The sequence below is a fragment of the Salmo trutta genome, chromosome 18 (genome assembly GCF_901001165.1).
Source record: "Salmo trutta chromosome 18, fSalTru1.1, whole genome shotgun sequence".
Lineage (NCBI taxonomy): Eukaryota > Metazoa > Chordata > Actinopteri > Salmoniformes > Salmonidae > Salmo > Salmo trutta.
This window is the reverse complement of record NC_042974.1, coordinates 1,522,003-1,534,502: the sequence shown is the minus strand read 5'-3', so window position 1 is coordinate 1,534,502 and position 12,500 is coordinate 1,522,003. Positions and strand designations below refer to the sequence as shown.

At 44.6% G+C, this 12,500-nt stretch overlaps 1 protein-coding gene across 5 annotated transcripts in view; it reads right to left on the bottom strand.

The window, feature by feature from the left end:
• Window positions 1-9,888, bottom strand: part of LOC115152717 (janus kinase and microtubule-interacting protein 3-like) — a 25,790-nt gene extending 15,902 nt beyond the window's left edge. For 3 of the 5 annotated variants that reach the window (XM_029697462.1, XM_029697464.1, XM_029697465.1), the window contains exons 1-3: window positions 9,628-9,887; window positions 2,327-2,446; window positions 720-866 (exon numbers count right to left, since the gene is read on the bottom strand). In XM_029697462.1, the coding sequence (XP_029553322.1) occupies window positions 720-866; window positions 2,327-2,446; window positions 9,628-9,846 (486 nt within the window). In that variant the 5' untranslated portion in view covers window positions 9,847-9,887. Of the gene's footprint in view, window positions 1-719; window positions 867-2,326; window positions 2,447-9,627 lie in introns of all 5 variants that reach the window. The other 2 variants (XM_029697461.1, XM_029697463.1) reach the window with 2 other exon arrangements.
• Window positions 9,889-12,500: the final 2,612 nt, after the last annotated feature.

The window sequence follows — 12,500 nt, the reverse complement described above, 5'->3', positions numbered from 1 at the left end:
ATGAACAGTGTCTTCTCATGTTCCACTATGATATAAACAGTCTTCTCATGTTCCACTATGGTATGAACAGTGTCTTCTCATGTTCCACTATGGTATGAACAGTGTCTTCTCATGTTCCACTATGGTATGAACAGTGTCTTCTCATGTTCCACTATGATATAAACAGTCTTCTCATGTTCCACTATGGTATGAACAGTGTCTTCTCATGTTCCACTATGGTATGAACAGTGTCTTCTCATGTTCCACTATGGTATGAACAGTGTCTTCTCATGTTCCACTATGGTATGAACAGTGTCTTCTCATATTCCACTATGGTATGAACAGTGTCTTCTCATAGCAAGACATTTTTCACAATAGTAGACTTAAACACACCAGGCTCTGCAGGCAGATCCTTACGGAGATTTCTCAGAATGAATATCAGAAGATGTTTTGAGCAGCTGTTCAGGAAAATTGACTTGGAGAACAAACTGCTGTGAGTGAATGGAATTGAAGATGTCAGTTGCCACAAATGAAATTCCAAACAAGAGAAAAATCATTGGATGTGCCAACGTCAATAAACTCTTTGACAGGCAGGTAGTAGACAGTGTTATCTATGAGTAGGGTGCATCTTTCTGTGTTTTGTAATCATGGTTTACAGGGAAAAAATACCAGAATAACTACTGCATTATGAGGACATTTGTCTTATGAAGATGTTGTGTGTGTGTGCGTGTGTACTGTACCATTTCCATGTTCTCCTCTGTAATGAAGCGTAGTTTGTTCTCCATGCGTCTGAATGCGTGGGCCAGCTCCTCATTCTTCCTGCTCAGCCTCTTGTTCTTGTCCAGCAGGGGCATAAACTGGCTCTCTGCCTCTCTTAGGCGCTTCAGCTAGACGGGCACGCACGCACGCACGCACGCACGCACGCACACACACACACACACACACACACACACACACACACACACACACACACACACACACACACACACACACACACACGTCATCAGTATCGTTCTTGTCCAGCAGGGGCCCTCTGCCTCTCGCGGGCGCTGCTGCTAGACACAGACACACGCACAGTCAGGTCCACAACTATTGGCACACTTGATAAAGATGAGCAGTACATTGGGGGGGGGGGGGGGGGGGGTCTTAGACCAGTCCTCCATACAGAATCTTTCCAGATCCTGGATATCCTTCATCTGCTCTTATGAACTGCCCTTTTCCAATTCAAACCACAGGTTTTCAATGGGGTTCAAGTCCAGAGACTGAAGTGGCCATTGCAAAATGTTGATTTTTGTGGTCTATTAACAATTTCTTTGTGGATTTTGATGTGTTGATGGGGTTATTGTCTTGCTGGAAGATCCACTTGAGGCCAAGTGTCAGCCTCTTGAGACACACAACCTGGTATTTGGTCAAATGTCCTGGTACTTGGTAAAGTTCATGATGCTGTTGACCTTAACAAGGCCCCCAGGACCAGTGGAAGCAAAATAGCCGCATAACATCAATGATCCACTACCATATTTTACCATAACATCAATGATCCACCACCATATTTTACCATAACATCAATGATCCACCACCATATTTTACCATAACATCAATGATCCACCACCATATTTTACCATAACATCAATGATCCACCACCATATTTTACCATAATATCAATGATCCACCACAAAGCCTGTTGTTGTTCCAGAACCAAACTGATCCAATACCAAAGACGGCTGTTGTTCCAGAACCAAACTGATCCAATACCAAAGCATGTTGTTGTTCCAGAACCAAACTGATCCAATACCAAAGCTGGCTGTTGTTCCAGAACCAAACTGATCCAATACCAAAGCTGGCTGTTGTTCCAGAACCAAACTGATCCAATACCAAAGCCGGCTGTTGTGCCAGAAGCAGAAACAGTAGTTTAAATCACATAGGAGAGTCAGTATTTAATTCTGGCAATACCTCGGACTTACGTGTTAACAGTGTAGCAGGCTAGTGGAGAATATCAGATCGCTATCACATAACTCCTAGGATGACTGAAATGTCTTCACTGTCTTGACAACATTTAGCTATGACTTGAATCCTGGCTACAGCAAATTGAGGATCGTGATAGAAAGTTAATATTGCTATTTATTTCCAGGAAGCTGTCTGTGTATGTGTTGTGTGCAGTATTCCATTTGGTCATTTTTTAGGACTATTTCTTCTGCAAAAGATCAGGCTTAAAATCCTTTTCAGTCAGGAATACCTTACAACAATACCATGATCATATCCTCAGCCATTTCTATCAATGGGTGACACTCCAATACCCTCAGTTGTAGCAGCAGGATACTTGTGATTAGAAGACGTCAGAACGGCTCACCAGTTCATTTCTTTCCTCTGACAGGAGGGCGTTACGGTCCTCCAGTTTGCGGATGACGGCACTCAGCTCAGCGATCTTCAGCTGGAAGCGTCGAGCGTCCTTCTCATCCAACTGCTGTTCCTGAAACACAAACCAGCTGCAGATTACTGGGAATAACCTCAAACACCGTCCCCAGACCCCTATAGGCTGTATTATTACAGTATATTATTACACTATATTAGGCCTCATCCCCAGACCCCTATAGGCTGTATTATTACAGTATATTATTACACTATATTAGGCCTCATCCCCTGACCCCTATAGGCTGTATTATTACAGTATATTATTACAGTAAATTATTACAGTATATTATTACAGTATATTATTACAGTATATTACTACAGTATATTATTACAGTATATTAGGCCTCATCCCCTGACCCCTATAGGCTGTATTATTACAGTATATTATTACAGTAAATTATTACAGTATATTATTACAGTATATTATTACACTATATTATTACAGTATATTACTACAGTATATTATTACAGTATATTAGGCCTCATCCCCTGACCCCTATAGGCCATATTATTACAGTATATTATTAGAGTATATTATTACAGTATATTATTACAGTATATTATGCCTCATCCCCAGACCCCTATAGGCCATATTATTACAGTATATTATTACAGTATATTAGGCCTCATCCACTGACCCCTATAGGCTGTATTATTACAGTATATTATTACAGTATATTATTATAGTATATTATTACAGTATATTATTATAGTATATTATTACAGTATATTATTACAGTATATTAGGCCTCATCCCTAGACCCCTATAGGCTATATTATTACAGTGTATTATTACAGTATATTATTACAGTATATTAGGCCTCATCCCCAGACCCCTATAGGCCATATTATTACAGTATATTATTACAGTATATTATTACAGTATATTAGGCCTCATCCCCTGACCCCTATAGGCTGTATTATTACAGTATATTATTACAGTATATTATTACAGTATATTAGGCCTCATCCCCAGACCCCTATAGGCTGTATTATTACAGTATATTATTACACTATATTATTACAGTATATTAGGCCTCATCCCCAGACCCCTATAGGCTGTATTATTACAGTATATTATTACAGTATATTAGGCCTCATCCACTGACCCCTATAGGCTGTATTATTACAGTATATTATTACAGTATATTATTACAGTATATTAGGCCTCATCCCCTGACCCCTATAGGCTGTATTATTACAGTATATTATTACAGTATATTATTACAGTATATTATGCCTCATCCCCAGACCCCTATAGGCTGTATTATTACAGTGTATTATTACAGTATAATATTACAGTATATTATTACACTATATTATTACAGTATATTAGGCCTCATCCCCTGACCCCTATAGGCTGTATTATTACAGTATATTATTACAGTATATTATTACAGTATATTAGGCCTCATCCCCAGACCTCTATAGGCTGTATTATTACAGTGTATTATTACAGTATAATATTACAGTATATTATTACACTATATTATTACAGTATATTAGGCCTCATCCCCTGACCCCTATAGGCTGTATTATTACAGTGTATTATTACAGTGTATTATTACAGTATAATATTACAGTATATTATTACACTATATTATTACAGTATATTAGGCCTCATCCCCTGACCCCTATAGGCTGTATTATTACAGTATATTATTACAGTATATTATTACAGTATATTAGGCCTCATCCCCAGACCCCTATAGGCTGTATTATTACAGTATATTAGGCCTCATCCACTGACCCCCACTTATCTAAAGCCCTATGGACCTTCACTGTAAACACTCCATGCGGAAACGTCAGTTAATGTGTTAAAATACACCTGGACACTTCTGGGTTCCTGTTGACATGGATTTTTCTAAATAACAGTGTAATGAAGTGTGCAGTGGGTACATTCATTCTTACACAGAACAAATAATAAACAGAAAAATAAAAACATCCATCCATTTTCTGCAGTGAAAATAAAAGCACTACTCAATAGGCTACGGTCACTTCCTCTAGTGTTTATTACAGCGCAGCCTTGCTTGCTACTCATCAGGGTTGGGGTCCTTTTGAATTGAAGGCAGTCAATTCAGGAAATGATTTGAATTTAACATTTAAAATAAATATCTTCTCCTTTTCAGTTTATTGAGAAGTCATTGAAAATAGATGCATTTTTTTTATTCAATTATTGAATTGGAACATCAATTTACTTCCTGAATTGACTGACTTGAATTGGAATTGACCCCAAAGCTGGTCCCTGCTACTCCCGACTCATGACCCCCAGACTCAGCAGCTGTGAGAAGAGACTACCTACATTGAGAGATATGCTGATAATAATAATAATAAGTCAGTAGCCTGTTGAAATAACAGGTGTCTGCTCTGTAAGCATGAGTAGGTGAGTGTGAGGGAGTGTGAATATCGGTGACAGTGTGAAGGCGTTCAGGTGATGTGCTTATAGATTGAGGAAGTCACAGGCCACGGACTGGTGCACAGCAGGCAGGCTTGGATTGGTGCTGAAAGAACAGCTAGGACATAAAACATTTAGTTCTTCAACAGGGAATGGTGACTAGTGTAAATTTGATTACAAAGAATTTGATGTAATATATTAATAAAATTGAAATTTATTACAATTGAAATGTGCAGTCTTTTGTATCCACTGTGTTGAACAATCAGAGATTCATATATATATATATTTATGAGCTGAACATGTGAAAATATTTTAAAAAGAGCTGAAGACGAAAGAACGAGATCGTAACAAAACCATCTATAAACATCTCAAGAATTCCTTATTCAGTGGTGCAGAAGACATCTTTCAACAATAGAGAACATCGTATCTGCAGATAGATAGTAAAGGAAGGAGAGAGGGACTGGTGCTGGGTGGAGGAATAGACAGTAAAGGAAGGTTAGAGGGACTGGTGCTGGGTGGAGGAATAGACAGTAAAGGAAGGAGAGAGGGACTGGTGCTGGGTGGAGGAATAGACAGTAAAGGAAGGTTAGAGGACTGGTGCTGGGTGGAGGAATAGACAGTAAAGGAAGGTTAGAGGACTGGTGCTGGGTGGAGGAATAGACAGTAAAGGAAGGTTAGAGGGACTGGTGCTGGGTGCAGTAATAGACAGTAAAGGAAGGTTAGAGGGACTGGTGCTGGGTGGAGGAATAGACAGTAAAGGAAGGTTAGAGGACTGGTGCTGGGTGGAGGAATAGACAGTAAAGGAAGGTTAGAGGACTGGTGCTGGGTGGAGTAATAGACAGTAAAGGAAGGTTAGAGGGACTGGTGCTGGGTGCAGTAATAGACAGTAAAGGAAGGAGAGAGGACTGGTGCTGGGTGGAGGAATAGACAGTAAAGGAAGGAGAGAGGGACTGGTGCTGGGTGGAGGAATAGACAGTAAAGGAAGGAGAGAGGGACTGGTGCTGGGTGCAGTAATAGAGAGTAAAGGAAGGAGAGAGGGACTGGTGCTGGGTGGAGGAATAGACAGTAAAGGAAGGAGAGAGGGACTGGTGCTGGGTGGAGGAATAGACAGTAAAGGAAGGTTAGAGGGACTGGTGCTGGGTGGAGGAATAGACAGTAAAGGAAGGAGAGAGGGACTGGTGCTGGGTGGAGGAATAGACAGTAAAGGAAGGTGAGAGGACTGGTGCTGGGTACAGTAATAGACAGTAAAGGAAGGTTAGAGGACTGGTGCTGGGTGGAGGAATAGACAGTAAAGGAAGGTGAGAGGACTGGTGCTGGGTGCAGGAATAGACAGTAAAGGAAGGAGAGAGGGACTGGTGCTGGGTGGAGGAATAGACAGTAAAGGAAGGTGAGAGGACTGGTGCTGGGTGCAGGAATAGACAGTAAAGGAAGGAGAGAGGACTGGTGCTGGGTGGAGGAATAGACAGTAAAGGAAGGTTAGAGGGACTGGTGCTGGGTGCAGTAATAGACAGTAAAGGAAGGTTAGAGGGACTGGTGCTGGGTGGAGGAATAGACAGTAAAGGAAGGAGAGAGGGACTGGTGCTGGGTGGAGGAATAGACAGTAAAGGAAGGAGAGAGGGACTGGTGCTGGGTGGAGGAATAGACAGTAAAGGAAGGTTAGAGGGACTGGTGCTGGGTACAGTAATAGACAGTAAAGGAAGGTTAGAGGACTGGTGCTGGGTGCAGTAATAGACAGTAAAGGAAGGTTAGAGGACTGGTGCTGGGTGGAGGAATAGACAGTAAAGGAAGGTTAGAGGGACTGGTGCTGGGTGCAGTAATAGACAGTAAAGGAAGGAGAGAGGACTGGTGCTGGGTGGAGGAATAGACAGTAAAGGAAGGTTTGAGGACTGGTGCTGGGTGGAGTAATAGACAGTAAAGGAAGGAGAGAGGGACTGGTGCTGGGTGCAGTAATAGACAGTAAAGGAAGGTTAGAGGGACTGGTGCTGGGTGCAGTAATAGACAGTAAAGGAAGGAGAGAGGACTGGTGCTGGGTGGAGGAATAGACAGTAAAGGAAGGTAAGATGGACTGGTGCTGGGTGCAGTAATAGACAGTAAAGGAAGGTTAGAGGGACTGGTGCTGGGTGGAGGAATAGACAGTAAAGGAAGGAGAGAGGGACTGGTGCTGGGTGGAGGAATAGACAGTAAAGGAAGGTTAGAGGGACTGGTGCTGGGTGCAGTAATAGACAGTAAAGGAAGGTTAGAGGACTGGTGCTGGGTGGAGGAATAGACAGTAAAGGAAGGAGAGAGGACTGGTGCTGGGTGCAGTAATAGACAGTAAAGGAAGGTTAGAGGACTGGTGCTGGGTGGAGGAATAGACAGTAAAGGAAGGAGAGAGGACTGGTGCTGGGTGCAGTAATAGACAGTAAAGGAAGGTTAGAGGACTGGTGCTGGGTGCAGTAATAGACAGTAAAGGAAGGTTAGAGGGACTGGTGCTGGGTGCAGTAATAGACAGTAAAGGAAGGTTAGAGGGACTGGTGCTGGGTGCAGTAATAGACAGTAAAGGAAGGTTAGAGGGACTGGTGCTGGGTGGAGGAATAGACAGTAAAGGAAGGTTAGAGGACTGGTGCTGGGTGGAGGAATAGACAGTAAAGGAAGGTTAGAGGGACTGGTGCTGGGTGCAGTAATAGACAGTAAAGGAAGGTTAGAGGGACTGGTGCTGGGTGGAGGAATAGACAGTAAAGGAAGGTTAGAGGGACTGGTGCTGGGTGGAGGAATAGACAGTAAAGGAAGGTGAGAGGACTGGTGCTGGGTGCAGTAATAGACAGTAAAGGAAGGTTAGAGGACTGGTGCTGGGTGGAGGAATAGACAGTAAAGGAAGGTTAGAGGGACTGGTGCTGGGTGGAGGAATAGACAGTAAAGGAAGGAGAGAGGGACTGGTGCTGGGTGCAGTAATAGACAGTAAAGGAAGGTTAGAGGACTGGTGCTGGGTGGAGGAATAGACAGTAAAGGAAGGTTAGAGGGACTGGTGCTGGGTGGAGGAATAGACAGTAAAGGAAGGTTAGAGGACTGGTGCTGGGTGGAGGAATAGACAGTAAAGGAAGGTTAGAGGGACTGGTGCTGGGTGGAGGAATAGACAGTAAAGGAAGGTTAGAGGACTGGTGCTGGGTGGAGGAATAGACAGTAAAGGAAGGAGAGAGGGACTGGTGCTGGGTGGAGGAATAGACAGTAAAGGAAGGTTAGAGGACTGGTGCTGGGTGGAGGAATAGACAGTAAAGGAAGGTTAGAGGGACTGGTGCTGGGTGGAGGAATAGACAGTAAAGGAAGGTTAGAGGGACTGGTGCTGGGTGGAGGAATAGACAGTAAAGGAAGGTTAGAGGACTGGTGCTGGGTGGAGGAATAGACAGTAAAGGAAGGTTAGAGGACTGGTGCTGGGTGGAGGAATAGACAGTAAAGGAAGGTTAGAGGACTGGTGCTGGGTGCAGTAATAGACAGTAAAGGAAGGTTAGAGGACTGGTGCTGGGTGGAGGAATAGACAGTAAAGGAAGGTTAGAGGACTGGTGCTGGGTGCAGTAATAGACAGTAAAGGAAGGAGAGAGGACTGGTGCTGGGTGGAGTAATAGACAGTAAAGGAAGGAGAGAGGGACTGGTGCTGGGTGGAGTAATAGATAGTAAAGGAAGGTGAGAGGGACTGGTGCTGGGTGCAGTAATAGACAGTAAAGGAAGGTAAGAGGGACTGGTGCTGGGTGGAGGAATAGACAGTAAAGGAAGGTAAGATGGACTGGTGCTGGGTGGAGGAATAGACAGTAAAGGAAGGTTAGAGGGACTGGTGCTGGGTGGAGGAATAGACAGTAAAGGAAGGTTAGAGGGACTGGTGCTGGGTGCAGTAATAGACAGTAAAGGAAGGTTAGAGGACTGGTGCTGGGTGGAGGAATAGACAGTAAAGGAAGGTTAGAGGGACTGGTGCTGGGTGGAGGAATAGAGAGTAAAGGAAGGTTAGAGGGACTGGTGCTGGGTGGAGGAATAGACAGTAAAGGAAGGTTAGAGGGACTGGTGCTGGGTGCAGTAATAGACAGTAAAGGAAGGTTAGAGGGACTGGTGCTGGGTGGAGGAATAGACAGTAAAGGAAGGTGAGAGGGACTGGTGCTGGGTGCAGTAATAGACAGTAAAGGAAGGAGAGAGGGACTGGTGCTGGGTGGAGGAATAGACAGTAAAGGAAGGTTAGAGGGACTGGTGCTGGGTGGAGGAATAGACAGTAAAGGAAGGTTAGAGGGACTGGTGCTGGGTGGAGGAATAGACAGTAAAGGAAGGAGAGAGGGACTGGTGCTGGGTGGAGGAATAGACAGTAAAGGAAGGAGAGAGGGACTGGTGCTGGGTGGAGGAATAGACAGTAAAGGAAGGAGAGAGGGACTGGTGCTGGGTGGAGGAATAGAGAGTAAAGGAAGGTTAGAGGGACTGGTGCTGGGTGGAGGAATAGACAGTAAAGGAAGGTTAGAGGGACTGGTGCTGGGTGCAGTAATAGACAGTAAAGGAAGGTTAGAGGGACTGGTGCTGGGTGCAGTAATAGACAGTAAAGGAAGGTGAGAGGGACTGGTGCTGGGTGGAGGAATAGAGAAAATCTAGGCTCAGCCAGGGCAGATCTCTAGACTCCATTTAAGCATCTAGAAACAGATAAAGAAGGTGAAGCACAAAGAAAGCAAAATAAACACATTAGCTAAACTAAAAGTTGCAGAGGCAACAAAAGGCCTTGCGTTTTTGGAGGTAAGGCTATTGCTAGCCTGCATTAAGCAGCAGTGAGAGGCGAGATGGAGGGACAGCCTGCATTAAGCACTAGTGAGAGGCGAGATGGAGGGAGAGAGATTGCTTACGAGGCTCTCTGAGGTGTCTCCTGCACCACTGGGGTAAGGAGCGTCTGGTTTGGGGCTGTGGAGGTGTCCTCCTGCCCCAGCCTCCCTGCTTCTGATCTGGGCTAGCTGCTCATCCACAGCCTCCTTCTGCAGCTGGAGCCTCTGAGTGTGTCCAGCCTGAACCCCCAGCTCCTTCCCCAGCACACAGCATGCTCTGTCTTTTACCTTAATCTCATCCATCTACAGAGCAGAGCAGAACAGAGGAGAGGAGAACAGAGGAGAACAGAGGAGAACAGAGGAGAACAGAGGAGAACAGTGGAGAGGAGAAGAGGAGAGGAGAACAGAGGAGAGGAGAACAGAGGAGAACAGATGAGAACAGTGGAGAGGAGAACAGAGGAGAGGAGAACAGAGGAGGGGAGAACAGAGGAGGGGAGAACAGAGGAGGAGAGAACAGAGAACAGAGGAGAACAGTGGAGAGAAGAACAGAGGAGAGGAGAACAGAGGAGAGGAGAACAGAGGAGGGGAGAACAGAGGAGGAGAGAACAGAGAACAGAGGAGAACAGTGGAGAGGAGAACAGAGCATAGGAGACCAGATGAGAACACAGGAGAACACAGGAGAATACAGGAGAACACAGGAGTGGAGAACAGAGGAGCGGAGAACAGAACAGAGGAGAACAGAACAGAACAGAGGAGAGGAAAGGAGAACAGAACAGAGGAGAACAGAACAGAGGAGAGGAAAGGAGAACACAACAGAGGAGAAGAGAACAGAAGAGATCAGAGGAAGGGGGAACAGAGGAGAGCAGAGCAAAGGAGAACAGAGCAGAAAAGAGGAGAGAAGAACAGAGGAGAACAGAGGAGAACAGAGGAGAACAGAACAGAACAGAGTAGAACAGAACAGAGTAGAACAGAACACAGGAGAACAGAACAGAACAGAGCAGAGGAGAGGAGACCAGAACAGAACAGAGGAGAACAGAACAGAGGAGAGTAGAATAGAATAGAACAGAGGAGAGGAGAACAGAACAGAGGAGAACAGAACAGAGGAGAACAGAACAGAATAGAAAAGAACAGAACAGAGGAGAACAGAACAGAGGAGAACAGAACAGAGGAGAACAGAGGAGAGGAGAACAGAACAGAGGAGAACAGAACAGAGGAGAACAGAACAGAACAGAGGAGAACAGAACAGAGGAGAACAGAACAAAGGAGAACAGAACAGAGGAGAATAGAACAGAGTAAAACAGAACAGAGGAGAACAGAGGAGAGGAGAACAGAACAGAGGAGAACAGAACAGAGGAGAACAGAACAGAGGAGAACAGAGGAGAACAGAACAGACAGAGTAGAACAGAACAGAGTAGAACAGAGGAGAGGAGAACAGAACAGAGGAGAACAGAACAGAGGAGAACAGAGGAGAACAGAACAGAGTAGAACAGAACAGAACAGAGGAGAACAGAGGAGAACAGAACAGAGGACAGCAGAACAGAACAGAGGAGAACAGAACAGAACAGAGGAGAACAGAACAGAGGAGAACAGAACAGAGGAGAACAGAGGAGAACAGAACAGAGGAGAACAGAACAGAACAGAACACAGGAGAACAGAACAGAGGAGAACAGAACAGAGGAGAAGAGAGGAGAACAGAACAGAGTAGAACAGAACAGAACACAGGAGAACAGAACATAGGAGAACAGAGCAGAGGAGAACATAGGAGAACAGAACAGAACAGAACAGAGGAGAACAGAGGAGAACAGAACAGAGGAGAACAGAACAGAGGAGAACAGAGGAGAATAGAACAGAACACAGGAGAACAGAACAGAGGAGAACAGAACAGAGGAGAACAGAACAGAGTAGAACAGAGGAGAACAGAACAGAGGAGAACAGAACAGAGGAGAACAGAACAGAGGAGAACAGAACAGAGGAGAACAGAACAGAGGAGAACAGAACAGAGGAGATCAGAACACAGGAGAACAGAGGAGAACAGAACAGAACAGAGGAGAACAGAGCAGAGGAGAACAGAGGAGAACAGAACAGAGGAGAACAGAACAGAGGAGAACAGAGGAGAACAGAACAGAGGAGAACAGAACAGAGGAGAACAGAACAGAGGAGAACAGAACAGAGGAGATCAGAACACAGGAGAACAGAGGAGAATAGAACAGAACACAGGAGAACAGAACAGAGGAGAACAGAACAGAGGAGAACAGAGGAGAACAGAACAGAGTAGAACATAACACAGGAGAACAGAACAGAGGAGAACAGAACAGAGGAGAACAGAACACAGGAGAACAGAACACAGGAGAACAGAACAGAGGAGAACAGAACAGAGGAGAACAGAACACAGGAGAACAGAACAGAGGAGAACAGAACACAGGAGAACAGAAGAGAGTAGAACAGAACACAGGAGAACAGAACAGTGGAGAACAGAACAGATGAGCTCAGTCAAGCATGAGTGTGCATGCATATGATCACACACAAAAAGTCACACACACACACACACACAGAGCCACATCATGCACACATACAGTAGGCTACTGTTCTGTTCAGCCGTCATCATGAAAAAAGGTTGGCAAGACCAGCCACAAGCCCTGCCCTGTTTGATTGGCCAATCAGAGACCAGGAGCTTCCTTGGTGCATCCTGTAGCTAGTAAACATTACAAACACAATCAGATCCCCCACAGATCTACTGTTTCATTCCGGTAATCAATGCTTCGTTCATTTTACAGATCACACCTGTGTTGCCTTGCAGCAACCATAGTCTAGGATCACATTCAACAAGATCACAAATAAATCTCAGTGAAATGACATGAAATAGTCCTGATAATGTCCTGGGAAAAGCACACATCACCCAGCTCTTCTGGATAGCTGCAACAACAGTCCCAACCCAGCTAGCATTTAGCTACATAACA